General features: G+C 40.7%; 1 protein-coding gene across 40 annotated transcripts in view; it reads left to right on the top strand.

Moving 5' to 3' along the window:
• The window catches only part of trol (terribly reduced optic lobes), an 83,202-nt gene that overhangs the window by 35,651 nt on the left and 21,321 nt on the right, over window positions 1–26,230 (top strand). For 4 of the 40 annotated variants that reach the window (XM_070218418.1, XM_070218421.1, XM_070218424.1 and 1 more), the window contains 17 exons: window positions 14,695–14,805; window positions 15,292–15,414; window positions 16,168–16,293; window positions 16,830–17,327; window positions 17,834–17,985; window positions 18,412–18,505; window positions 19,001–19,171; window positions 19,609–19,755; window positions 19,907–20,039; window positions 20,552–20,637; window positions 21,423–21,602; window positions 21,990–22,235; window positions 23,591–23,818; window positions 24,373–24,453; window positions 25,152–25,285; window positions 25,352–25,445; window positions 25,825–26,211. In XM_070218418.1, the coding sequence (XP_070074519.1) occupies window positions 14,695–14,805; window positions 15,292–15,414; window positions 16,168–16,293; window positions 16,830–17,327; window positions 17,834–17,985; window positions 18,412–18,505; window positions 19,001–19,171; window positions 19,609–19,755; window positions 19,907–20,039; window positions 20,552–20,637; window positions 21,423–21,602; window positions 21,990–22,235; window positions 23,591–23,818; window positions 24,373–24,453; window positions 25,152–25,285; window positions 25,352–25,445; window positions 25,825–26,211 (2,991 nt within the window). Of the gene's footprint in view, window positions 1–229; window positions 393–14,694; window positions 14,806–15,291; window positions 15,415–15,632; window positions 15,772–15,854; window positions 15,969–16,167; window positions 16,294–16,829; window positions 17,328–17,833; window positions 17,986–18,411; window positions 18,506–19,000; window positions 19,172–19,608; window positions 19,756–19,906; window positions 20,040–20,551; window positions 20,638–20,873; window positions 20,991–21,422; window positions 21,603–21,815; window positions 21,829–21,989; window positions 22,236–23,590; window positions 23,819–23,937; window positions 24,160–24,372; window positions 24,454–25,151; window positions 25,286–25,351; window positions 25,446–25,824; window positions 26,212–26,230 lie in introns of those variants that run through there. The other 36 variants (XM_070218438.1, XM_044396080.1, XM_044396086.1 and 33 more) reach the window with 27 other exon arrangements.

Consider the following 26,230-nt stretch of genomic DNA (forward strand, 5'->3'; position numbering starts at 1 on the left):
CCAGCGGAAGTGTCGCCGCTCGCCGGGTGCGGTCACGCCTTTTGCTGCCCTTTGCCGCCTCTGGCCCCCCTTTTTTTGACCTCCGACCCCCTGCTGTGATTTTTATGCGCCAGAACAGAACAGAAACACAGAAATTTTCGCACATTCCAAAAGGGCTGCTGCCTTGAGCCAAGATTGAGCTGGAAAATACCCCTCGATTTTCCTCCCTTCCCTTTCGATTTTTTTTTAGTTTTTCACCCTAGCTCGCGCTTCCGCATCCGCATCCGCATACGAATCTCTCGCATCCGCGATGGGACGGCGCCTGAGGGCAGCTTTTTGGCTGCTGGCGGCCCTGATCGTCATTGAAAAGCCCCAGAAAAGCATTGCCCGCGGCACTTATGTCGCCTACGGTGGTAAGTCCAAAAATACGCGAATTTGAAATGATTAAAAGAAATAATAGGGCAATTCTGTGAAGAGTAAAACCCCATTAATACCTATATATTTTACCATACTTAATGGCCATATGACACTAGCTTAGACCAAAATATCTAAATATGAAATATAAAATTTCGAAAATATTCATTATTAATTTGTATTAAATATTTTTTAATTCATAAAATTATGCTTCTGTCTTTTTTTATAAATAATCCAATTAGTTAGTTCAATTTTAAGACAGTGTCATATGAACATAAACGACGCTATAATCATTTTGAATTGGTACAAACTGCCCATAATGCCAAAATAAATCAAAAACTCAATCGATCGACCCTCGCTGGTGGGCCAGGGATATATGTAGATATATGGATAGATATATATATATGGGTATGCCCTGCCACTCTATGGCAATTCATATCAATCGACCCCATCCCCATTTAATTGCCCCTCAAGTGACAACAATTGCCGGCTTGATATCGAATTGAGGAATTGAGGAATGCAGCTGCATTTGCAGTTGGCGATGATGCAGAGATTGGAAGTGCCAGCCAGTTCATTCGGATGAGATGAGTCGAGTTGAGTTGAGTTGAGTCGAGTTGCGCTGCGAAAATCTAGGCTAATTGTTTGTCGCTGTTGTAATAATGATGCCAGCGACCAATTAATTTGCACAAACATCTTAATTTAGGAAGCCGCGAAGAGAGCGCACTCGACAACGGGCCACACTTGATAAGTTAAGTTGCCCGGCGGTCTAAGAATAGAATAATTATCTTGATAAGCCCCGATGAGCTGACAAAGAATTTTCCCCCTTCCTTCTGTTGTGATAGGCGCAATCCACGATCTCCCGCGAGTGAAAAGTATTAGAAAAGAAAATGGGACTGAAAATGAGATGGGAAAATGAAAAATATGAAAGTGAAACCTGGTGGATCGCTAAATGAATTAATCATTTTTCGACGGTTTTCAAAATTAAGAAAATTTAGGTATATTTTAGTGAGATAGCTGCATTTTAAAACGATAATTCATTACATTTTTTAATTAAATATTTACACAGTTGCTTAGATTTTACAGAGCTGATTAATCAACGTTTTATTCATGCGATAAGGTGAATAAATAATTTTATTTAGAGGAATGCCCGCTTATCAATGCATTTATAGTACTATTTTCTTGACTTTCTGTCAGTTTTTTCTTTATTAAAAATTAAAAATAAAAGAAAAAACTATTGTGTAGTAAGAACTGTATTGGCCAAGATAATAAACTTAGGAGAGTGAGAAAAAACAACATGATAGATAGATGCATTGGCTTAACCCTTGGTAACAAAAGTAGCCCCCTTTCATTGCCATTGTCTGGGTATTTAAGTATTTTAGTGCTTTTGTAAGATCGCTAACTGTTTTCTAGGCCTTTGGTCACGGTCAGTGGGAGAAAGATTTGAGATTTGAGGTATAAAATGGTCATCGGATACTCCAGGAACCAGTAGTGGTCGTCAGTCGTAAGAGAGAAATTAAAAACGGTTAACTGCATCTGCATCTGCATCTGAATCTTAACCATTACAATTACAACAATGTCATCCTTGACTTCATTAACCGTAACCCGATCGCATTGAAGTAAAAACCTCAGCGGGAGCAGCGAGCAAACAACCAACAAACCGACAAACCGACAAACAGACAAACATACAAACAAGCAAACAAACCAGCAAACCAACAAACAAACGAAGCCAAGCCCTCAAGATAATGCGAAACTATTATTTTGCACTACTGCAACTGAAATGCACTCTGAAGTCATCGCCACTTTGGCATCGCCTATGACTCAGGTCCAGACTAAGATTGCGATTCAGATACAGATACAGATTCAGGTCTTGTTTGTTCTATATATGCTATAAAGAAGTTCTCTGCGCGATCCACAAAGATTTAATCTGAGTCATTTGCTAAATATTTAGATACACCAGGAATTTACAACTTATGTAGATATAATGTAGATATTTTATGTCATTATGCAAACAAAAATAAATAAAAGAAAAATATACATCTTCAAAAATAAATCCTAAAATATATATTTTATGCTTGTTATATCATATAAAATAGTTTTAGATTTTTCTTTAGCCATAAAATATTATTTTGCAGGGCATTCAGGTTTCGCTGTTGGCATTTCTCGTTCGGGGTCCTGAAATCAACTTTTCAATTCGGGACTCTTATTTACTCCGCTGCTTGCAATTGCTAGAAGAATGAATTGAAAGATGTTTATTTTTAGTACAATGTGCCACACACACACTGGCTGCTGTTTAACCCCCTTAACCCTCTGCTGCCCAAGCTTCCATTCGCAAGCATTTGTAGCAAGTTTTCTTTTCTGGTTGCCTGCTTTTAGCGCTTCCTGAAAGCCCGAGCCAAATGAAATGAGATCTGCAGAGGCTCTTGAATAAATAAATGGAAAAGGGGGGTGGGTGGTGAGGGGTTCTATATATATATATGTGTGTAGAACTGAAGAATAGGAAGGCGTCGAGCTGAATGCTCATGCGCTGATGTAAGCGCCTTTTGCGAGAACAATTAGAAAACGCTTCGGCGGTGCATTTTCCACTTCCACTTGCAGTTGCACTATCCACTGTTTGTTCTGCTTAATTCTACTATTTTTTTTCTTTTTTTCAGGGTTAACTTAACGCTTGTTTACCGTTTGGCCAGAATTGTTTGCCTTTTCCTCTTGCCATTGGATTAAAGTTTTTCTTTCTCGCTGCCTGAGATTTTCCTCCTTTGTTATTGTTGTTGTTGTTGTTGTTGTGTGTGTGTGTGTGTGGAAAACCCTTCACTGATTCTTTGCTGACTTGTATGTAATTTGATGCTTATGCCATTAACAAAAATGTCAAAACGTCTAAATGCCATTGGGCATATGACTATATACACCAGCTTTTCACAGTTTTTCCAACCCCGCCCCCGCCCCTGGATTTTCCAGGCACGTAATTTGCTTGTTGAAGGCGCGTGCGAAATGTCAAGAGAACCTAGAGAAAAGTCGCCTTGCAGATTATACGAAAAGAAAAGTTTTTCGCAATGAGATTTGATATTTGCGCCTGGACCGGGTAGCAAAAAAAAATATTACAAAAAAACAGAAAACAGAACTGAACTGAACTGAAAACTCGAGATGGAATCGAAATGGGATCTGGATCTGGATTGTGTTGTGGGGGAAAATGGGAAATGGAAAATGGGAAATGGCCTGGCCAGACATTGTTGCGTATGCGGAAAAGAGGAAAATCTGTTTAGCTGATTAAATACGTGACTTAATTCCGAGTATCTTAAAGATACTTGATTTATACAAATTTATGCAGTGGCAGTGCAATTAGAATTAACATTTGATTGGCCGCGATTGACGGACGAGTGACGATTGTCAGTCAACTTGGCAACCTCGCTCGCCATTTGCCATTCGAGATATTGAATATCCGAAGATGTCGATTCCAAACATTATCTACCCGTTCCCCAGATATTAATGCATCTTTTTATGCACTACAAAAATTGCGACCTCTTGAAACTTAATACACATTTGGCGGGGGGTCACTCAATATCCAATTAAAATAAATGTGTGCAAGTGCAGTATTGAATTTTACGCATTGGCCAAGATATGCATTTCATAAAATAATTACCAACATGTAATGAGAAATCGAAACCAAAACTAAATAATTGTATTAACTTTAGTTTTAGTTTAGATTTAGTTTTATTTATTGGATCATATTAATTGCCAAGATATGCATTTCATAAAATAATTGGGCAAATGTAATGAGAAATCAAAACCAAAACTAAATTAACGAAGATTTAATGAGGCCATTTTGAATTTTAATTAGCGAACTTGGATCACATTTCTCGCAGTGCAGTATACACCTAATGCATGCTATTAATTGCCACTGCATCTCAGTTTCTCAGTTCGTAACTGACTTAGCTGAAGTGTTTGGCACGTGCACTGCACAAGTGTAGCTTATTTATTAATTTGTGTTCCCAGCATCGCTTGTCAGCGATTTAGATTTTTTTTGTTGCATTTATTTATGTAGTTTATTTGTCCAGCAAATGGCAAATGCAAATATCAGAAATGCTGACAGACTTGCATGACAACTGGAACAAGGAACAACTGGAACAACGAACAACGAACAACCGACAACGGGACAGCAAAAGTGAATTTACGAGCGCACTGCAGATGCGGTCAGATACACCGCATAATGCATCTAGCAGATACATTCGGCTTTCAGATTTCAGACCCCGATTTCCCAGCGATAGGCCCTCAGATTTAGATTCCCGATTCCCATCCATCGAAAAGGGAAACTGCGGCGGCATTTGAATTGCGAAAAAGGAAATCAATTTGCAAAGCGAAACAGCGGAAAATGCCAAGGGGAAAAATGCAAGATTCGAATATGGAAGTGGAGCTTAAAAAAATGGATAAAGATTATTTAATATATATATATAGCAGGTCTTCAAAAATGATATCCCCACAATCAATCCATTTAAATTCCTGTGACTCAATAATCACACATGCATACATTATTCATGAGTTCGATCACACCTGCTTAAATGAGCTCAGCTGGCAATTCTTTAGCAAATTGCAGGGTACCAGAGCTGTCGATAATGCACTCAAAATTGCGGCTGCACCCACTTGACTCCAAGATGCTGAATTTCATGGAGGGGGAATGGCGCTTTAAGGTGGATTTTACTGGGTTACTGGGCATGACCGCCGCTGCCTGCGTTTGCGTTCTATAATAATATTTTATCAGCAATGCTTTTGCATTTTCCAAACAGCGAAAAAGAAAAAAATAATGGCCTAGAGCACTTCGTTATCTAAATGACGTAAAGAATTTTAATCGAGCATCCAAAACGATAAACGATGTCGGCAAAACGTCAGCGAAAATGGCAAAAAAAAAACACACACAGATATTGAGTGGTGGAAAAGAGGGGAGGAAGTGCAGATCACACACTCATGATAGCTGGTGCACTGAAAAAAATATTACTCAGTCAGATTGAACACAAAATATTAAAAATAATTTATTTTTGAGTTTACAAAATTGTATTTACTTTTTAAATAATTATGGAAAGGTCAATTAAAACCGTAATACTTCCTAAACAGGTTGACAAATCTCAGCAAATTAATTAAAACATTTTAAAGAAAAAATTAAACAAGTTTATTACTTAAGATTTCGGTTTTTCTTTGAGTGCAAGAGCGCAGGCACGAAAACATACATAAATGCATTTGAACGATTTGTAATTGCTATTACAGGCAGCTTGACATCATCGGCCGACAGCTGATGCCATAAGAACGGCGATGATGATGATTAGAAAGAGAACGAGAATCGGCTAGCGAAAGAGATAGATAGATGGCAGATAGACCAACACAAAGCGACGCCGCATCGAAAGAAATCTGAATGAGTAGCACACAAAAATGTTGCACCATTAATATTCCGCTGGGGAATCCGAAAGGGGAGTATTCGTATGCTATGTATATAGATCGTATCCGATATATTCCAGTTCCTTTATGGACAAGCTCTATCTGAATCTGCATCGAAGTCGGGAATTGAAAGTGCATTCCAATCGAGTGATAGGCCAGGAATTTGAATATGCCACGAGCTCATTCATTAGACATTCGTTGAATGAATCATTATAGAATCGAAGGCGGAAAGGGTTAATAGCTAAAAATATCAAATGGAACCAGAGAATATGGATATATGTATAGTGCATATAAGATTAATAAGCGAGCAATGCGCTTAATCAAAGGCAATTAAAGGAAAGAGCTCAAAGTCAGTAAAGCGACTTTGATCCATTTTGTTCAAGGGAAATCTAATGGGGCTCTCATATTTTTCCTTTGATAAATAAATCCCACCAAATGCTATATCCATTTCCCAAAATGTCTTTTAATTTAAAGTGATGCTAGCCTTTCGATTGCGATCTCTTGAAATGCTTAACTTTAAAGGCCACCTCATCAGTTTTGTGAAACAAACACACATCTATCTAACTGGGTGAATCGACAAATCTCTAACTTCGTGACTCCCTAACATTTGCGTCATTTGTTGTTCCTTGGCCATCGATCAGTTGCATTTTCCGAATTTTCCCGCCGACGCTGACGCCGCCGCTGCCGCATTTGCATATCCATGTTGGACTGCATTTGGCAATGAACTTCATGATTCAGCGGGGTGTTTCGGGGAATGGGAATTAGGGGAAATTTTGGAGAGGGGTGGTCCCGATACCGAAACCGAAAACTGAAACCGAAACCGAAAGCGTGTTCTGGCTCAATCATAGAAATTGTTTCCGATGGCCGCGGCCAACAAATATTTGGCCACAAAATGGTTATTATGGTTATGTCTGCCCGCCCGCAATGATTAATGACAATCGCTGGATTGAACGTGTCTCTCCAATTTTCCTACTTATAGCCAGCTCCTTTCCCCACATACTCGTATATCCCGACATACATATATCCATCCGTACATTTCCGCATCCTGTGCCAGTGCTTTTGACGTCTCTCTGGCCGATAGCATTTAATTGCTCAGCGATATATCATAAGATAGCGGGCACTCGCCTCCCCTCTCAAGACTTGAAAATTAAATAAATAAATTGTATAAAATATTTACATATCCACTGGCTGCTATATATATACCTATATATATATATTTGCATTGCATTTTATGCCACTGCTCGAATGCAGTCCAAAGTCAACTCATAAACCAACAAAAAAGACAGAAAAAAGATAGAAACAAGAGAGAACGCTATAGTCGGGTGCCCCGACTATCAGATACCCGTTACTCAGCTAAAGGGAATGCGAAGGAGATGGAGATAAAAGCTTTGATCCGCCGTAACTTTTTAACGAATGGTCCGATTTAAAAAATTTTTTCTACATTTCGATAGGTATTGATAAACACAACAAAACTGCATTTTTACTTTTCCAAAATATTGAAATTTTTAAAATCGTATATAAGCGATTGTGGGCGTTAGAGGGGGCGTGGCACCCTTTTGAAACAAACTTGCGCTGCGTAGGTACTCCTAGAATCTGCATGCAAAATGTCAATCTTCTAGCTTTTATAGTTTCCGAGATCTCAGCGTTCATACAGACAGACAGACAGACAGACAGACAGACAGACAGACAGACAGACAGACGGACAGACAGACGGACAGACGGACATGGCTAGATCGACTCGGCTAGTGATCCTGATCAAGAATATATATAGTTTATAGGGTCGGAAACGCTTCCTTCTACCTGTTACATACTTTTGCACGAATCTAATATACCCTTTTACTCTACGAGTAACGGGTATAAAAAGACAGTGAGTGAGGCCAGCCAAATCACGCATACGACATGTTGTGCAAACAAATGGACAGCAGGCGACCATGTGCTCTGTTGATATTTTCTAGACAGTTGCGGTGCAAATTATGGCAAATAGAGGGGGTTTCCGGGTGTTTGCATTTTAAGTGGGCTTGTTATGGCTGTAAATATATATTTTAGGTTAAATTCAATTTAATAATAAAGGCAATTAAGTCAATAAATTTAATTTCATTTGGGATTCAGGCAGCTAATAGACGAAGATATATGAAATATATATATAATAAAAATAATTATTTTCAAAGTTTTTTAGGAATAAGAAGTGTCAAGTAATATTTTAGGTTTTGAAAATGTTTGAACTTAATATGCACCTGGCGATTTTGACAATATCTTAAATAGCTTACCGCAAGTGTGTGGCATTTTGGCCAATTTCCTAGCCGTACGTCATTAATTGCTGCCCGCTGACTTCTGTTGGTTTTTTGGTTTGCCACCGACGTTTTGTGGCTCCTGTTGCGGTTTTCTCCGCTTGCTTTTCCCCGCTTTCCCCGACCCTGTGATTTTTCCGCTGCAAAAGTATTTAAAAACTTGCAAACAAAATGCAAAGAAATGGGGGGAAAAAAGTTGCGACTCGTTTTTGGATTTGATTTCTTTGCCATCCTGCTTGGGAGAACTCCTTCTTGGGGAGGACTATTTCTACTCCTTCTCCAACGGTTTTCGGTTTCCGTTTGCTGTTCGCCGCCTTCCGTTTCCCTTTGTCACTGGTGCCTGGCACGCGCTGACACTTTTACTTTGTCCACGGACCACTGAGGGCGGCAACCAGCAACTGGCAACCAGCAACTAGCAACTTGCGACCGGCTAACCGGCAACACACAACTGCAACACACAGCCAAACGGAAACAACTCAGTTCGCGTTGTTCAAGCGCTATCCTGTTGTCATCTGGAATCCAGTTTGACATAATCCCTCAATTGGAGGCTTCATTTTCTTATTACATTCACTTACATTTTGATTTTCTAAAATTTACGTTGTAAGCTGCTGCCTTTTTGATTTGGAACCATTTTTGTAAAAGTTACAGCAAAAAATCCATTTAAAAAAATCAAATTTTTACCAAAAATCTTGATCTTGATTTTTCACCCAAAAAAATTAGTATTTACGATTAGTATTTTGGTCATAAAAATGGAAATAATGATCCAAATATGGTGTGTCATACCTTGTTGAACTCGTTATTAAATTCCCAATCGATTGGCATTTCAACCTGGAAATTTTTAATTTTTCCCATTTTTCGCAAAAAATCATGATGATTATAAAAAAAGCAAAAATTTGGTCAAAAATTAATTTTCCCAAATCAGTTGCAAAGTGCACTGATATTAATTATAAGGTTGTAAGCTGCACAAAACAATGCGCCTTTTTGATATGGGACAATTTTTGTCCAAGTTACAGCAAAAAATATACAATAAAAAATCACATTTTTCCCAATATCATGATCCTGATTTTTCATCCAAAAAAAAAAACAGTATTTAAAGATAAGATCATTTTTAAATAAATAGAGAAAATTATAAGGAACTGGGTTCTTTTCCAAAGAATATTCTGTACAGAGCTGCGATTGTGTGCGACTGTGGCCGCAAATGATAAATTTATTTAATTTGCCATAAATTGGCGGAGTAACTAAGACGACGCACGCAATGACAACGCAACCCCAGAGTTCTGTATTCCGTACCCTTAACCCTAAGACCCCCTCGTCCTTTCAAGGAGTATGTCTTACAGCAAAAGTTTATGCAAAACAAGCCACAAAAATTAACGTTTGTCACATTGCGCATGGAATGCGACAAATCAGTGGCAAAACTTTAACCCGCAGACAGGTCTTTTTTGTTTCTGTTTTTTTTTTTTTTTCAAAGGAGGAGGGGGCGTGGCAGGCACACATGCCAACGTCAAACAATCTCATCGATTTAGCAGGGGGCATCGAAACAGAAACAGAAAAAGAAAAAGCGGGGAGTTTTTGGCCAACAAGTTGTTGTCGGCGCTTCTTTTTATTTTTGTGCTTATTTATGCGACATTTTCATTGTGTGTTTACGGTTCCGAAATGAATAAGTGAAATGTGGAATAGATTGAAGAAGCGCCAAAGTGGTGAGTGCGGGGGGTAACGGGGTAGGGTTAAATGGGGTGGAAAATGGGGATTACGAGGTGGGTGATGGCAAAAAAAAAAAAACCGATGCTTGGGCTTCTGCAAACAGAGTCACATGCAAAGGCGCACTTAAAACTGCAGACGCCACATAATTGTCGCCCCCTGCAGCAGCTGCTGCATAAAAATGCCCCCCTTAACCCTTTATTTTCCACCCCTTTTGCCCGCGCCCCTTTTATCATCTCTTTGCCCACACAGACAGAAGGGGAAATCGCTACCAAATTGGTCGGTAATTTTAATTTAAGGTTTGTTTATAAGATTAGTTCGGGATACCTCACATATATAAAATTACAAAAGATTAAAATAAATGTTAAGACCTGAATATTTATAGATTCTTACATTTTAAAGTCAGCTAAAATTATTTTTAAAACAAGAGAGAACGTTATAGTCGGGTGCCCCGACTATCAGATACCCGTTACTCAGGTAAAGGGAGTGCGAGGGAGATGGAGATAGAGATAGAAAACGTTGATCACGCATAACTTTTTAACGAATGGACCGATTTGAAAAATTTCTTCTACATTTCGATAGGTATTGATAAACACCATAAAACTGCATTTTTACTTTTCCGAAATATTGAAATTTTTAAAATCGTATATAAGGGATTGTGGGCGTTAGAGGGGGCGTGGCACTCTTTTGAAACAAACTTGCGCTGCGTAGGAACTCCTAGAATCTGCATGCAAAGTGTCAATCTTCTAGCTTTTATAGTTTCCGAGATCTCAGCGTTCATACGGACAGACGGACAGACAGACAGACGGACAGACGGACAGACGGACATGGCTAGATCGACTCGGCTAGTGATCCTGATCAAGAATATATATAGTTTATAGGGTCGGAAACGCTTCCTTCTGCCTGTTACATACTTTTGCACGAATCTAGTATACCCTTTTACTCTACGAGTAACGGGTATAATTATTTATTATATAAATTGATTTCTTAGATTTAAAAAAAAAATTAAATAACTTTGGAAATATTAACTACTAATAATATCTGCCAGTGCATTCGCTGCACTGACAACTGTCACTGGTTTTTGACACGGATTCCCTCTCTTTCTTTGCGGCGCATCGCGAGTTAAGCAAACTGCAACCGAAAACTAAACACTCGCGGGCAACCTTTGCGACCTCCGAAACCCCTGACCCCTTAACCCTTAGCCAGCCCCCCCGCCCAGCTAATGACTCATTAAATAACGCGATGCACCAAGGGGTTAAGGCGCAGGAGGAGCCGGGCGATGTGAATGTGTGCATATTCATGAGCTTCGTGTTAAGCTGCCATTTTGACGTCGACTGTTGGCAGGCAGTGTTTGCATAGCCGAAAAAGCCGAGCGAAGAACAGTGAAGAACAGTGAGTGCACACACGAGTTTGGGCATATGAGTAGTATATGAATATGAATATGAATCAAGCCATCAATCAGTGTGTGTCCCTGTCTCTCTGTGTCATTCGAGTGCGTCGCTCGGCTGCCACTTGACATGCATTCGAGGCCCCGCCGGCAGCCTAGCGGTTAAGGGTTAAGGATTTTGGATTTTGGGCATAGCTACCCCGCGAACAACTAAATGAATATGATCATGAATGATGGCCCAAGCGGCATTTGAGTGTTTTGAGTGATGGTGATTGATTCAAGCGAGCTGTTTAGGTCTTAAATCGCCGATGAATCATTGGATTACTAAAGCATTAAATCCGCTTGCGATTATGCAAGATATCCATGAAGAAAAGTAAACATAAGTAAACTATTCATATATTTTTCTTGTTGCATTTTTAGAGTTTCCCTCAAAGTAGTCACAATCAAGATAGTTTCATTTCCAAATAGGAAAAGCATAATTAAACGAACCGACAAGGTTGTCTGGGCCATTTCCCTGCCCCTTCCTGCCATTAATGTTGGCCAATTAATAATATGAGACATCACGCATACGCCACATATGCCAGATTTGCATCAGGACACCCGGCTCTCTCGCTTCCTGTTTAACCCCTTTTTTCCGCCTTTCGGTTAATTCCCATCCCAAACCATCGAAAGACCGAAACGGAAATCGATTAGTCATCCACATAAAACCGAAATGAATGTTTATCGCAGATAGTTTTTTTGGGGGGCCCCGTAATTAAGAGGTTTTTCGATTGGGCGGCGGGGGAGTGGCAAGGTTAAGGTAATAACACTTTTGCATGCCAGACGATTCACCAATTTTCGTTAGATGTTTACTCGCTTTACTCCACTCTACTTTTTTGCCCTCTTTAAACTAGACTAAAATGCTGCATTCTTGTATTCTTTTTTTTTTGGCGCCCCCTTCAAAGCACTTTGGCTGCTGATAAAAGCGAGTTAATGATTCGATGGAACGCTAAGCGCTAACGAGCAATAATCAAATCAAAAATACTTTTTACAAATTGCTGTTAAACAGCTTTTCCTCTCGCCCGCAACTCATCTGAATTTTTATACAATTTTTAGCTTAACCCCACATTACAACGGGGGGTTGGATTTTCTTGCTACCGCCCCAAACCCCAGAAAAGCAAACCAAACCACACACCTCTTAACTTGTTTGTTTGCGGCTTTTGGCCTGTTGGCGCTCTTTTGCGTTTTCCATGCGCCCGCGCGTATCAATTATCGACTCGAATTTAGCCCTCCTTTTGGACGACTCGTCTTCCCAGCTTTTCCGTACCGCATTCACCGCCTTTTTTTTTGCTGTTTGTTTGGAAAATTGCACAGCCAAGGCTGAAATAATAGTGCTATGCTATTTGGAAAAATCTAAATATGAAATCAAGTGCATACAAAAATTTATTTATTTATTTATTTAATTTATTTTATAATTTTATTGAGGGGAATTTAAAAAAGGAAATCTCAATTTTAACAGTAGGTACTATTTTTTCTGCCCCCATCGTACAATATATGTTGCATACTTTCTGGCGGCGCTTTAAAGTAAAGTTCAAGTGCAAGTCAGCGGCGGAAAAAAGAAGGAAAAAACGTCTGCCATCCAAACTGATCCCATTTCAAGGAAAACAGGGAAAAAAGGCAAGGAATACAAAGCTTGGCTGGGGTGGGGAAATTCCATTTGACACTCAGCGAAGAAGACACAATGCAACAATGGAGGTGAAGATGAAGCCAAAGGAGCTGCGAAATAGTGCAATCCGGGAATGCCGGCGAAAGTACCAGTCATTAGGGATAAATTTATGGGCATTGGGAATAGTGAAAGCCGTAATAGATATAACCAATATTTATGAAAGATCCCAAACGAATAAGTAGAGCAAAAACAAATGATTTAATATAAGAATTTAAATACAAGATCAAATGATTAAATTGAAACTATTCAAATATCAGTTTAGACTGCAGGAAGACTGCAAATAAGAAATCCAAATAATAGGAAAAAGTGAAAGGCGAAAATCCCCAGCTGGACCATAAGCTTTCACCTTTATCAAGAAAATATTCAGGAGGGCAGGATGAATAAAAAAACTTGTTTTCCGACTTGCGGATTATAATTTGTTGTTTGTGCGGGGCCGTCAAAAGGATTAGGATCACACGTCTGGCCAAATAATTGGAGCCCAACAACCTTTGGCAGCCGAAATCCTTTATGTGCCCCTGCTGTTGCCCTCCACTTTTGTTTCCCTCACTATTTGAATCTTTAATGTCAATAAGCGGCAGTTGGAAAATAAAAACAAACAGAGGCCAAGAAACGAAAATCATATTTGCCTCCGTTTTGCAAATTGACTTGAGGCGCCTTCGCCTTCGTCTTTCCTTTCCTTCTATTTAATTTTTTTGTTTTATTTTTTATTCGCTTGTCTGTCTGCCAGTCCGCAATGAAATTGTCAAATTGTTGCCCGGAATTTTGCTCGCCTTCGTGTTGAAAATTGCCGAAAGGAAAACTTTGGCGATTTGTGTGCGGCCCAAAAGTTGCTTAAGTTTTCCTCGCCACTGCAGTTCCACATTAACTGCCACATTCGCGATGACAAATCGTTGACTTGCGGCGGCCAATGGCCCCCAGTCCCCGTCCCCGAAAAAATGCAAAAAGGAGTCGGAATTTTAATTGTTTCTGTATATGAACATTTAAGTAATAAACAATAATTCTTTTTATATTCAAAAAATAGCTTTGAAAAAGATAAAGGTTTGAATAAAGATACTATTCATTTTAAGGGCTAGTACCCTTCAAATTCTTTTCAAAATTATATTAAAAATTAAAAAAAATAAGGTTTATATTTAGATCATTACTATTTTTAGGATTTATGTCTAGATCTTGAATCTGTATACTGGGAAGTATCAAGAGAATTCTGCGTTAATTGTTTGCTCCCGGATTGGCTTTTACTTTAAGCTGCTCTGATTACGACACCCCCACTGCCCCTAATGTTCACTCAACTTTTCTTTACTTTTAATTAGCCTCTGCTCGCGGCTCTTCTGTTTTTTACCCCATCCCTTGCTTTGTTATCTATATCCCTCTGCGCGAATTTTCCGGCTGTTTGTAATCAAATCCGCGTTGTGACACTTTGTATGGGGGCTGGGCTAAATAAGAAAAAACAAAAAATTATCCAAAAATATTTGTGAAATTGCTCAAGAGTCTTGTGCTGTTGCCGCTGCTGTTGCTGCTGCTGCTCCTGTATGAAATATTAAGCGGAGTCCGGCGGAAAAAAGGGTTCAAAAGGCCAACAAGCATGCACAGGAAACTGTGGCTAACGAGGGGCGGGGACTCTGTGTCCTGTCACACAACAAACACCTAACAAACTTTTGCTTTCAAGTTGACTGGTGAGCACTGGTTCCATGGGTCGGCGGAAATCCTTGTTAAACTGCATCCGGTTGTCATCTAATTGCAGGCTGTCAAATCCATCTGGCATTCTAAATATAAAATTCTTCACGTTCTTTTTTTTTCTGTATTTCCAGAATGCCGGGCCACCGAGTTCAGATGCAACAATGGGGACTGCATCGATATTAGAAAGCGTTGCGATCACATTTCGGACTGTAGCGAAGGCGAGGACGAGAACGAGGAGTGCCGTAAGTGATATATATAGAGTTTAGATCACCTGTATCTAGTAGAGACCACAGTGCTAATCAAGAATCTTAAGGGTGTACCTATAAGACACCCCGTAACTATGGTTAAACTATACGATTATAGTATCTAAGACTTAAGTTAAACTACTGGTAACCGAAGGTTACATCACTTTTAACATTATTGCTCTCTACTATTTAATCCTAATATTAGAATACCCCTCCACTTGGGGTATCTAAGTTAGTAGTATCTAAATAGATGGACTCGAGATCCGTCGGTTAGCTATACTAACCATTGCTTTCTCAATCTCTGGTTAACTAACCCCCAGTTTTGTAATCAGTACACAGTTATAGTGCCTAAGCGTACATAAGTTGAATAAGTTGTCTCTCGAAATCCGTCGGTTAGCCAACAGCACTACTAACCCCATCTCTTTTCTCTCGTTTAACCCCCAAAACATGCTAACCGCTACCACTAACCCATACTACTAACAGCCGCCGCCTGCAGCGGAATGGAGTATCAATGTCGCGACGGCACGCGCTGCATAAGTTTGAGTCAGCAGTGCGACGGTCATTCCGATTGCAGCGACGCCGACGACGAGGAGCATTGCGACGGAAGTGAGTAGCCATCCATCAGCCACCCATCCATCCATTTCCACATCGAACCAACCACCCTAACACCTCTTTGTCTACGCAGCTTTACCAATTATTCAAAAGATATTTATATTTTAAAATCCATACACCAAAAGTGTTGGTCATGCTGCATAGTCAAGGCACATCTCTCCATTTCTTCATCACTTTCTCTCTCCACTTGAATTTCCCCTTAATGCTGCCGCGGTACAGTTGTGCCCAAGCTACGATACACATGCCCCAAGGGCAAATTCACCTGCCGGGACTTGAGCTGCATATCGATTGTCCATCGCTGCGATGGTCGGGCCGATTGTCCAAACGACCGATCGGATGAGGAGGGCTGTCGTAGGTGTTCCGATATTGGAATAATTACACCCGATTTTGATCGGTCCTCTTTTCTTTTCCCTGCTTCTCGAATGGGAATGCAGCCTGTCTGTACGACAAGTGGCAGTGTGACGATGGCACCTGCATAGCCAAGGAGCTGCTCTGCAATGGCAATATCGATTGTCCCGAGGACATTTCCGATGAACGCTACTGCGAGGGTGAGTAAAACTGCGAAGCGTTGCTCTGGGTCCCTAAGAAATCTCCCTTAAGGAGTGGTAAGTTCCTCCCTGTTTCCTTGTCACTTCATCTCAAAAGTCGACCAAACCGCACCTCACTGAAACAATCACAAACACTCAGCCAAAAAAAACTAACAAACGCATGCTATCGGGATCGATATATATCGATCGTTGTCGTCAGGTGGTAACGATGGTGAGGATTGTCGGTTCGATGAGTTCCGTTGCGGAACTGGTGAGTGCATACCGATGCGTCAGGTGTGCGATAACATCTACGATTGCAACGATTATTCCGATGAGGTCAGCTGCGGTAAGCGTTTCGTGTTATCGATAAGTTTCTTTTTGTCTCTGCTTTGCTTTGTCGCCTCTTCGTGGGTAACTAAAATCGATAATTGGTGTTGGTCTCTATCTCTCTTCCTCTGAATCTTTATTGTTAGCTGTCCTGTGTGTGCTCTTTTCGCTGATATCGCCTTAATCGCTTCTATGCGATAGCCACCTATCGAAGTTTGTGTGTCAATCGATATTTGTTTGACTTTGATTTTAACTCGAAACATATTATTTTTCTTTTCCCCCTCCGATCCGAACAAAATGTGTATTGAACCCCCTGGTTTTGGTTATCGAATGCCCAAAAATTAATCGATTAACCGCACGTCAACCCATTTTGGAAACAACCTGCAACACCTACGACGATCTACAAATTGGCCCAACAATAATATTAAACCTAAAATGCATGTGCTATCAAAAAAACCCCCCACTTAACCCCAAAAACCCGTGGTCTGCATGCGGTTGTCTATCGTAAATCGTAAATCCCAAAAAAATCGAAACTAAACAATCGGACGATAACAGCCGAGGAGGAGGAAGATAGTGTGGGCATACCCATTGGCCGTCCACCGCAGAGGCCAGCGCCCAAACACGACTGGCTGGACGAATTGGACGCCAATGAGTACCACGTCTATCATCCAAGTAATGTCTATGAGTTGGCCAATTCCAAGAATCCCTGTGCCAGCAATCAATTTCGCTGCGCCACCACGAATGTGTGCATCCCCCTGCATTTGCGTTGCGATAATTTCTATCACTGCAACGATATGAGCGATGAGAAGGACTGCGAGCAGTATCAACGACGCACCACCACCACCACCCGACGACCTTCGACCTCGGCCCGGCCCTCCTTCACCTTCACCTTCACGACCCAGGGGCCAGGCTTGCTGGAGCGTCGCAATAGCACCACCAGTAGAACCACCGCAGGCAGCACCACCAGAGCCACCGAAGCACCACAATGGCCATGGGCAACCAGACCCACCGAGACCACGACCACTAACCCAATAACAACAGTTGGCGTAGCGAGTAGGTGTCCTTGAGAATCGGTGAAAAGTGTAGCATACTTAAGTGGGTGATAGGTATTCTTAAGATAGAAAGATAGCTAATAATATCATCCGATGATATTTTCGTTTCCCCAGCAATTTTGTTGCATGAATAGATTAACAACCGGTATAGGGTAATTGGTAACATTACCTTAAATATCCAAGTCGCGTTGATGGTTTAGGTTAGGAAGCGTAAAGTAAAAGTGCATGCCATGTTTGAAACATTGAAACCTACTTTAGCCATAACCAACCAGTACATCTACATATACATACAACTTAGTTAGTTAAGCATTTAATTTATATACTCTTTTAATTGAATTCATTCAGTTCATACCTGTACATATACATATATGGCTCACTCTTCCTCTCTTTTTTTCCGTTCTCGTTATGGCTTGTTTTACTATCATTGCGATTATACATCACATATGCCCGCTGTGTCACCCATCATCAACACCCCCAACAAAAAACAATATAATGCCATACATATAGGCAGCTCACCTCAGTCCTCCTGTCTCGAAAACATCGAATTCGCGTGTCACAATCGCGATTGCATTCCGATTGAGAGCGTCTGCGATGGCACCCCCGACTGCGGACGCAGTGAAGACGAGGACGACGCTCTTTGCAAGTGCACCGCCGACAAGGTGAGACTGGCCACCCAACCGAACCACCCCCTCCCGATTGACCCACACATCCCCATTCCCCATCCAGAGTATATGAATACATAGTGCATAGAATTGACCTTATTTCATTGGAGGCTTTATCCTAAATGATTTGCACCTTAAATTTAGCAATCATACAATGATAAATTAATAAATTATTTGACTAAAGAATTTATATGATATATGGATATTTTCAAAATTAATAATCGTGATAAAATATTAATTAGATTATAAGAAATAAAAAGCACTATGTACACATAAACTCAAGCCAAAAACATCCCCGCACACACACACACACACTCATATGTTAGAAATGGGAAAATGTCGATAAAAATTGATATCTTATCGAAACATGGCCCCACCCCTAACAGCTGTACAAAATCACACCCATTTTCATGCTTTCTTCAGTACAAATGCCAACACGGCGGAGGCTGCATTCCGAAAACCCAGGTGTGCGATGGCAAACCTCAGTGCCGCGACCGCAGCGACGAGAGCGCCTGCCGTAAGTACCATCCCTAGCATTCTTTATATCTTAGGGTTCGTAAAAAATAGAGCAGATCACATTCCTTTCCCTTTCTTGGGAAATATTTAAACTTTTTAATATTTCCAAAATACGAACCCTGCCATCATTCCTTCTTTCATTATCGATCATCTGGTCCTTTTCCTCTTCTCTAACAAGCTTTTGGTCAAATTCATTTACCTAATTATAGCTCTAGTTTAAGTTCGAGTTCGATGCTAACTTAGATTAGTAAGCAGCTCTTTGCGAATTGGTTTAACTGCTAACTGCTTGCGCCACGTCCGATTTCACATCTCGCCTCCCACGTATCGACTTTTGTTGCTAACTGTACTTTCTGTTTTGTTCTCTCCTCGCCCAAAAAAACAAAATATCCCGTGTAAAAATCTATCCCGTATTTTTGACACCCCGAAACGTAATACTCTGCTATCCCCGCTATTACACAACACACATCGCCCGCCCCTGAAAAACTACGATCTCCAGATCTCAATGGAAGATTAAATAAGACTCGTTTGGGGGTCCAGTGCCAGGAAAACCAGTATCAATGTGGCGATGGAAGCTGCATCTCCGGCTACAAACGCTGCAATGGCATCAACGATTGCGCCGATGACGCCGACGAATATAACTGCATCTACACCTACAACGAAGACTACGGTAGTCCTTCATCCATCTATTCATCATTCATTTCACTTGGCAGTGGCTATTCAAATTTCAGAGTGCTAAAGGGGTTTTGTGAAAAATGTTAATGGAAAGATTACGATCTTAAAGGCAATTAAAAACGGGTTTCCATGAAAACATTTTAAAAGTATTAAAAATACAAGTTTCATAAGTTTTAGATCTAAAAAACAATTGTAAAAAAATAACCTATGAATTGCTTTTAAGATTCCCCCTTTTATTAGCACTCTTCAGTTAACCAAGATAGTACTGCTGCAATTTAAATAGCAACTGCATCTATCTGCCTGACTCTACGAATCTATCGACCCGTCTGCGGGACCCACAAATGAACATACCATTTTTCTTTTATCTTTCCAAACTTTTCATTCACCAAAAACACACTCACATGTCAAAAAAAAAACACGAACCCACAAAAGTAGACCCGGACGACAATCCATTGAATGAATGTGATATCCTTGAGTTTGAATGTGACTACAGTCTGTGTTTACCGCTAGAGAAGAAATGCGATGGCTATGCAGACTGTGAAGACTTGAGCGACGAGTTCGAGTGTCAGTCGTACACAGGTAAAGAACGCCCCTCGGTTCGGGGCTAACCTAAAATGGCTCCAGGTGCTACTTCCACTAAGCCTAACCATCCTAACAAGCCAACCGACTCGAAATCACGTACCCCTCATCCACATTCACATTCCACATTCACGCTCCACATTATTCGCAGAGAATTGTCTATTGTCTGAGTTCGAATGCGATGGCTACTGCCTGCCCCGCGATCAGTTATGCAACGGAATAATCAATTGCCAAGATGGCAGCGACGAGCGCAACTGTACCTTTTGCCGGGAAGATGCCTACCTGTAAGATCTCCCCCAACCGTCATTCCTATATGTTTGATTTCCCAGGGTTAACGATTAACGTAACGGTTTATTTTTTATTATTTTGTTTTATTTTTTTATTTAAAAAAAGGTTTACGCTTTTAATTAAATTAAATGTTGTTCCATTTAACCGTTTTGATACCAATATCGTAAAACTCAATTTAAAAGAAGTTACCCCAATTAGTTTATCTTTGGCATTTAAAGCATTTTATAAAACACTTTGTTTTTTATTTTAAAAAAAAATTATATTTTTTAAACAGAAAATCAATTAAATAATCGCAACGATATCGTGGTTTTATCGATAGGCTTAATATATAGAGATCCCTACCATACCCATCCAATCCATTCTACTCCTTTCATATCATAATCATTTCTCTACTCTTTCATGTCATGGCTCTTACTCCAACAAACACAACACATAAACCACATCACCCACCATACAACTTGAACATCACTCACGCGACCATCGCTAACCGATATTCATCGTCCATCAGCTGCACCACCGGCGAGTGTGTGGCCGTAAATCAGAGATGCAACGGCATCGTCGAATGCGCCGATGGCAGCGACGAGCGTCACTGCGGTAAGAAGTGAATAAAAAAAACTGAGCCACCATCGGGGAACTAGTGAAACTCAACGAAACCTAGTCTAAAATACCCCTTGCCACCCTAGAATGTAGTTTTAGTTCCCCGCTTTTGCTTTTGGGTTGCTTGATTTGGTCTTAGAATGTAATCGATTGGCTTCGACTCGATAGAAATCCAATTTGGTCCTTCGAAAATGATTTCTTATGATAATACATATTATCTTTCTAAATTCAAGCCAGGATATATTGTCCACCTAATAGGCTGGCCTGCAACGGCCGATGCGTCAGTCGGAGAATTAGGTGTGATGGCAAACGCGATTGCCTCGATGGCTACGACGAGATGTATTGTCCGGGTAACGAATCCATCCAGTAATTTGTAATCCTTCCGGTCTACTCTTCCTTCAATGCACTTGAAGCTCAAAAGTTTCTTATTTTTACCTTATATCTCGATTTGATCTTCTGAACCCTTTTACTGCTCTGACTGTCTGAAGTTCTTCGCAAAAGGTTTGAAAACCATTCGTGCTCAAACTTGGAAAATACACAACTAGTCAAATAATCTACAAGTATCTTTATTAATTCTGAAACCAATCTATTGCTATTTCTACAACTTTAATGCTTTCTTCCTTATTTGCTATCTCTATGCCATTTCAACACCATATGCTCTATCAAGCCTGCAACCCAACATTCGTTTATCGTTTGTCTTGTTTTGTCGTTCCATCTTTTCGCTAACCCAAACACACCAACAAACATCTCCGCCCAACAACATCCACGCCACATATATACAGTAGTCAACACCACAGAGACCAACTACCATTATCCCACACACAATCCTAAACCAAAAACCTGCCGAACCCACGAGTGGCAGTGTACGAATCTCGAGTGCATCGAGATGAGATTGAAGTGCGATGATGTTCCGGATTGCTCGGATGGATCCGATGAGGACCTCAGCATTTGCTTCGGCACGGGTAATCGAGTCAAGTCTTGCAATCTTCTACGGATTCATGTAGAATCATCTGCAGGTTAATTTGATCTTAACCAGATCTTACCTAACCAATATTCGCATAAAATACATCATTATAACACTGACATGACAAATATCCATTAGCATATGCAATAAGATCAAGTTGACTTCTTAGGCACATTTCAATATCCTAGTTCCTAGTTTCGTAAGACTCTCCCAATCGGAAGCAGGTTTGTATGTGGCTTTAGACTTAGAGCTACCTAAAACTAAGACATAAGCATAATCATCCCGCTTTCTTATCTCTCTTTCTTGCTGCGTCATCCACACACCCATTAAACCACACACAATGCACCCTGCATGATGTTACCGATGCCATCATATAAACATATAGCCACCACACGACTAAAGCCCAGCGACTGCGGTCCGGATCAGTTCTTCTGCGATGATTTATGCTATAATCGCTCTATTCGATGCAATGGCCATATGGATTGCTCAGATGGCAGTGATGAGATCGCTTGTAGCTCGCTGTCAGTGCTTCCATGTCCACAGCACCAGTGTCCCAGTGGCAGGTGTTATTCGGAAAGTGAGCGATGCGATCGCCACAGGCACTGCGAGGATGGCTCCGATGAGGCCAACTGTAAGTCTCCGTTACCATCGTTTCATCTCCCATATACATACATCTCCCACCTTCCATCAGTCCCAATGATTTTGGGATTAGGGATCCCAGATCACGGATCAGTGATCGTAAATTGGTATTGAGGTTAGATCTGTGGAGAAGTTATATTGGGTAGGGTCTCTGGGCTATTTGTGTCTTTAAGGATCAACCGATATCTATGTGTATATCTATATTTATTTTTTAAGCACCTGATCTTTGTATCTCTATAAGCACAAGCGCCTTTTTTGAGCAGCACTAATGTCAGTAAATATGAATATCGTATTTTTATTTTGCACAAATCTCAGCTTAAAATTCAATGACAACATTGAAGTTCCTTTTTTGAATATCGTACTTACATACTGCACAATTAACGTATTTGTATCTGTGTCTTCCATTTTTATAAATGTACATATAAATATCAAATGTGCATCTCAAGAAAGTTTCCACACAACATTTTTTGTTGAAATTAATAATCGAAATTTAGTAATAACGTATTTATTCTGAATACCGTGATTTTAATTTAAAGAAAAACCTCTCACAACTAAATATCAACAGATATTACAAGGGTACAGTTATTGCATTCCAACATCGTATTGCATCCAATATGAATATCGTATGTGCTTTTCAGTTGCTAATCTCTTTCTTTTATCCGTCTCTCACTCCGTTTCTCTTTCTCTCACGCTTTCTCCACTCTGCTTTTGATCGTGTGAATATATATATTTTTGATTTTGCGTGTATTCTATCTCACTTGAACGGGTCTGCACCATCAAAACCACACCAAATATCGTATTTAGGTACTGCCATCCTGTGCAAGGATAACGAGTTCCTCTGCTTCGATCGCCAGTTTTGCATAAATTCCACGCAGCACTGTGATGGCTTCTACGACTGCCGAGACTTTTCCGATGAACAGAACTGCATTGGTTAATAAACAGCCATCGACTTGGTTTCATTTCAGTTCTTTGAAAAATGTTGCTTTAGCTGTAGTCACCCAACAATTATAGAACTTTAAAAAATTAAATTCATGAGTGTTTTGTTTAAAATGATTTGTTTAAGAAATATTATTGGTAATAAGATTTACTGTTTTGTTTTTTGCCTCCTAATATTCGATGTTAGATCGGTAAATTGTCCGAAATATTGATTATTGTTATTTATTCGGTATATAAGTTTACTTTAAGTCAGCCTGCATGCTTCGAACATTGTATGCACTGTTTTTTTTTTTTATTTTCCGTACTTGTTTAAAATCGAAATTTAACTTACCCTTTTCAGCAGTTGTAGCGAAGTTAAATCTGAGTATTTGGTTGCCTAATTCTGACCTGCATTTTCCCCTTATCCCACAGGCTGTTACGCGGATCAATTCCGCTGCAATAATGGTGACTGCATTGCGGAATCGGCTCATTGCGATGGAAATATCGATTGTAGCGACCAGTCCGATGAACTCGACTGCGGAGGAGACTCGCAGTGTCTGCCCAACCAATTCCGCTGCAAGAATGGCCAATGTGTGAGCTCTACAGCGCGTTGCAACAAGCGTTCCGATTGTTTGGATGGCTCCGATGAGCAGAATTGTGGTAAGTAAGAGGATAAGGTGATCCCAAAAACACCGAACACCAGACTCCATCATAATCATCGCAATCATTGAATCATCGCTCGTACACTGCATCATTCGCTCGCTTATATATGCCATAAGGTCATCATCATGTTGAGGTCAGCCCAGGAAGCACTGGAAGTACCAGCACCACCACTAGCACCACTGCCATGACGCCTCTGAGAATCATCTGTCCACCAACCTCATTTAAATGCGAAAATGGACCCTGTATTTCGCTGGGCCTCAAGTGCAACGGACACGTCGATTGTCCGTATGATAGTAGCGATGAGGCGGATTGTGGCCAAATCAGCAATGACATTGATCGTAAGTGGGCCACCCACCGAACCAGCGAGATGCCAACCAAAGAACCAATAACTGTCTGATCTCCCCAAAAAGTAGCTACTAACTGCGATTAAGGGCTAAGGCTACCACACATCTATCTATCTGTCCACCTTTTTATCCACTGACTCACCCAAAGAATACCTCATGTTTTATGCCAGACTAACTCTAAATTTCTTTCAATCCTCCCCAAAACAGCCAATGAACCTAACAACTCCGGACGTGGAACGAACCAATTGAAACTCAAGACCTATCCCGACAACCAAATCATTAAGGAGAGTAAGTATCATTGTTTTTCTTAAATCAAAAATATTAAAAAATGTTAAATGTTTCGGGAGCAATTATTTAATCTTAAATCTCGCTGTTTTGATGTTTTAAACTATTTTTTGGACATCCCTAATTGCCGTTCTTTGTTCTCGTTAATGCTTAACCCAACCCAATTCTATAAACCAAAATAAAATATATAAAACCGCAGGATATATTAGGGAGGGTAAGTTGGCCTAACTACAATCACCTTATGCATTCGTAGTAGAGAATATATATTGCGACCAGCACTTGGAACCCAGCACCAATAGCACAACGAAATTGCACGAACCAATTTGGCCAGGAGTGGAGTTGTACATTGAGTCGAAATTATTCAATCACCGAATCCTTAGAGAAACCCCTTATAGCTATAGCATTTACTATGTATTATTTCAAATTGAGTGTCGAAAGAATGAGGACTACCATATGAATAAATTGTTGGATAAGCGTACGAATTTTAAAATGAACGAGGAAATTATATTTCAAATATTTGGTCTTGAATATTTTTGAAAATGTACGTTAATAGATCCCAACAAGAATATCATATGCGTAGATCCCATTTTGAACAAATTATGAGTATTGTAAGCGTTTTGCATTTAGTCACCTTTCTTTGCTCGTTTGCAGTTACCCATTCGTGTTTGGCCCCATATTAATTAACATCTCGTACCATATAGGTCGTGAGGTCATCTTCCGTTGCCGTGACGAAGGTCCCAACCGCGCCAAGGTCAAGTGGTCGCGACCCGGCGGACGTCCCCTGCCCCCCGGTTTCACCGATCGCAATGGCCGCCTGGAGATCCCCAACATCAGGGTAGGTTAAGCTTCCTATCAACCCGATTAACCATTGCTAAAATCACTCAATATATTTGCGTAACAGGTGGAGGATGCTGGCGCCTATGTCTGCGAGGCCGTGGGCTATGCCAACTATATTCCCGGTCAGCACGTCACCGTAAACCTCAACGTCGAGCGCTGTGAGTATGAGTCCTAGTTTGAGTGGGTCATAACCTTGGGGTTTCTAAGGGTGAAAGACATTGTTTAATCTGTGCAAGCAGCCTGGGGCGAACACAAGTACGAGGAGCTGCGCTCGAATCGTATACGATACGGAACTGTTCCACACATCGATCTCGAGTTCTTCGGACTAGGTAGGGTTTGGGTTCCTATGGGGCTACCACCACATGAAATTGTAGAATACACGTGTTGGTAACTCCGTAATCTAGAATTTGCCAAAACTTTTCATTAACTTTTCAATCTCCAATTTGCCGCTTGGCTATATTATTGGTAAGCTGGTTAGACCTTCAACTTTCTCAGAACTCTCCTAATAAAATTTTATTTAACTTTCCTCTCCTCCAGTAAACGAACGCGAAATCCGTCCGGACTCAGCCTGTACGGAGTACCAGGCCACCTGCATGAACGGCGAGTGTATCGATAAGTCGGGCATCTGCGATGGACATCCGGACTGTTCGGATGGCTCCGATGAGCACAGCTGCAGTTTGGGTTTGAAGTGTCAGCCCAACCAGTTCATGTGCTCCAATTCCAAGTGTGTGGATCGCACCTGGCGCTGTGATGGCGAGAACGACTGCGGCGATAACTCCGATGAGACCTCTTGCGATCCGGAACCAAGTGATGCTCCGTGCCGATACGACGAATTCCAGTGCCGCAGCGGTCATTGCATTCCCAAGAGCTTCCAGTGCGACTATATGAACGATTGTACCGATGGTACCGATGAAATTGGATGCTGTAAGTATTACCATGGTCA

This window comes from Drosophila takahashii, chromosome X (assembly GCF_030179915.1).
Source record: "Drosophila takahashii strain IR98-3 E-12201 chromosome X, DtakHiC1v2, whole genome shotgun sequence".
NCBI classification, from domain to species: domain Eukaryota; kingdom Metazoa; phylum Arthropoda; class Insecta; order Diptera; family Drosophilidae; genus Drosophila; species Drosophila takahashii.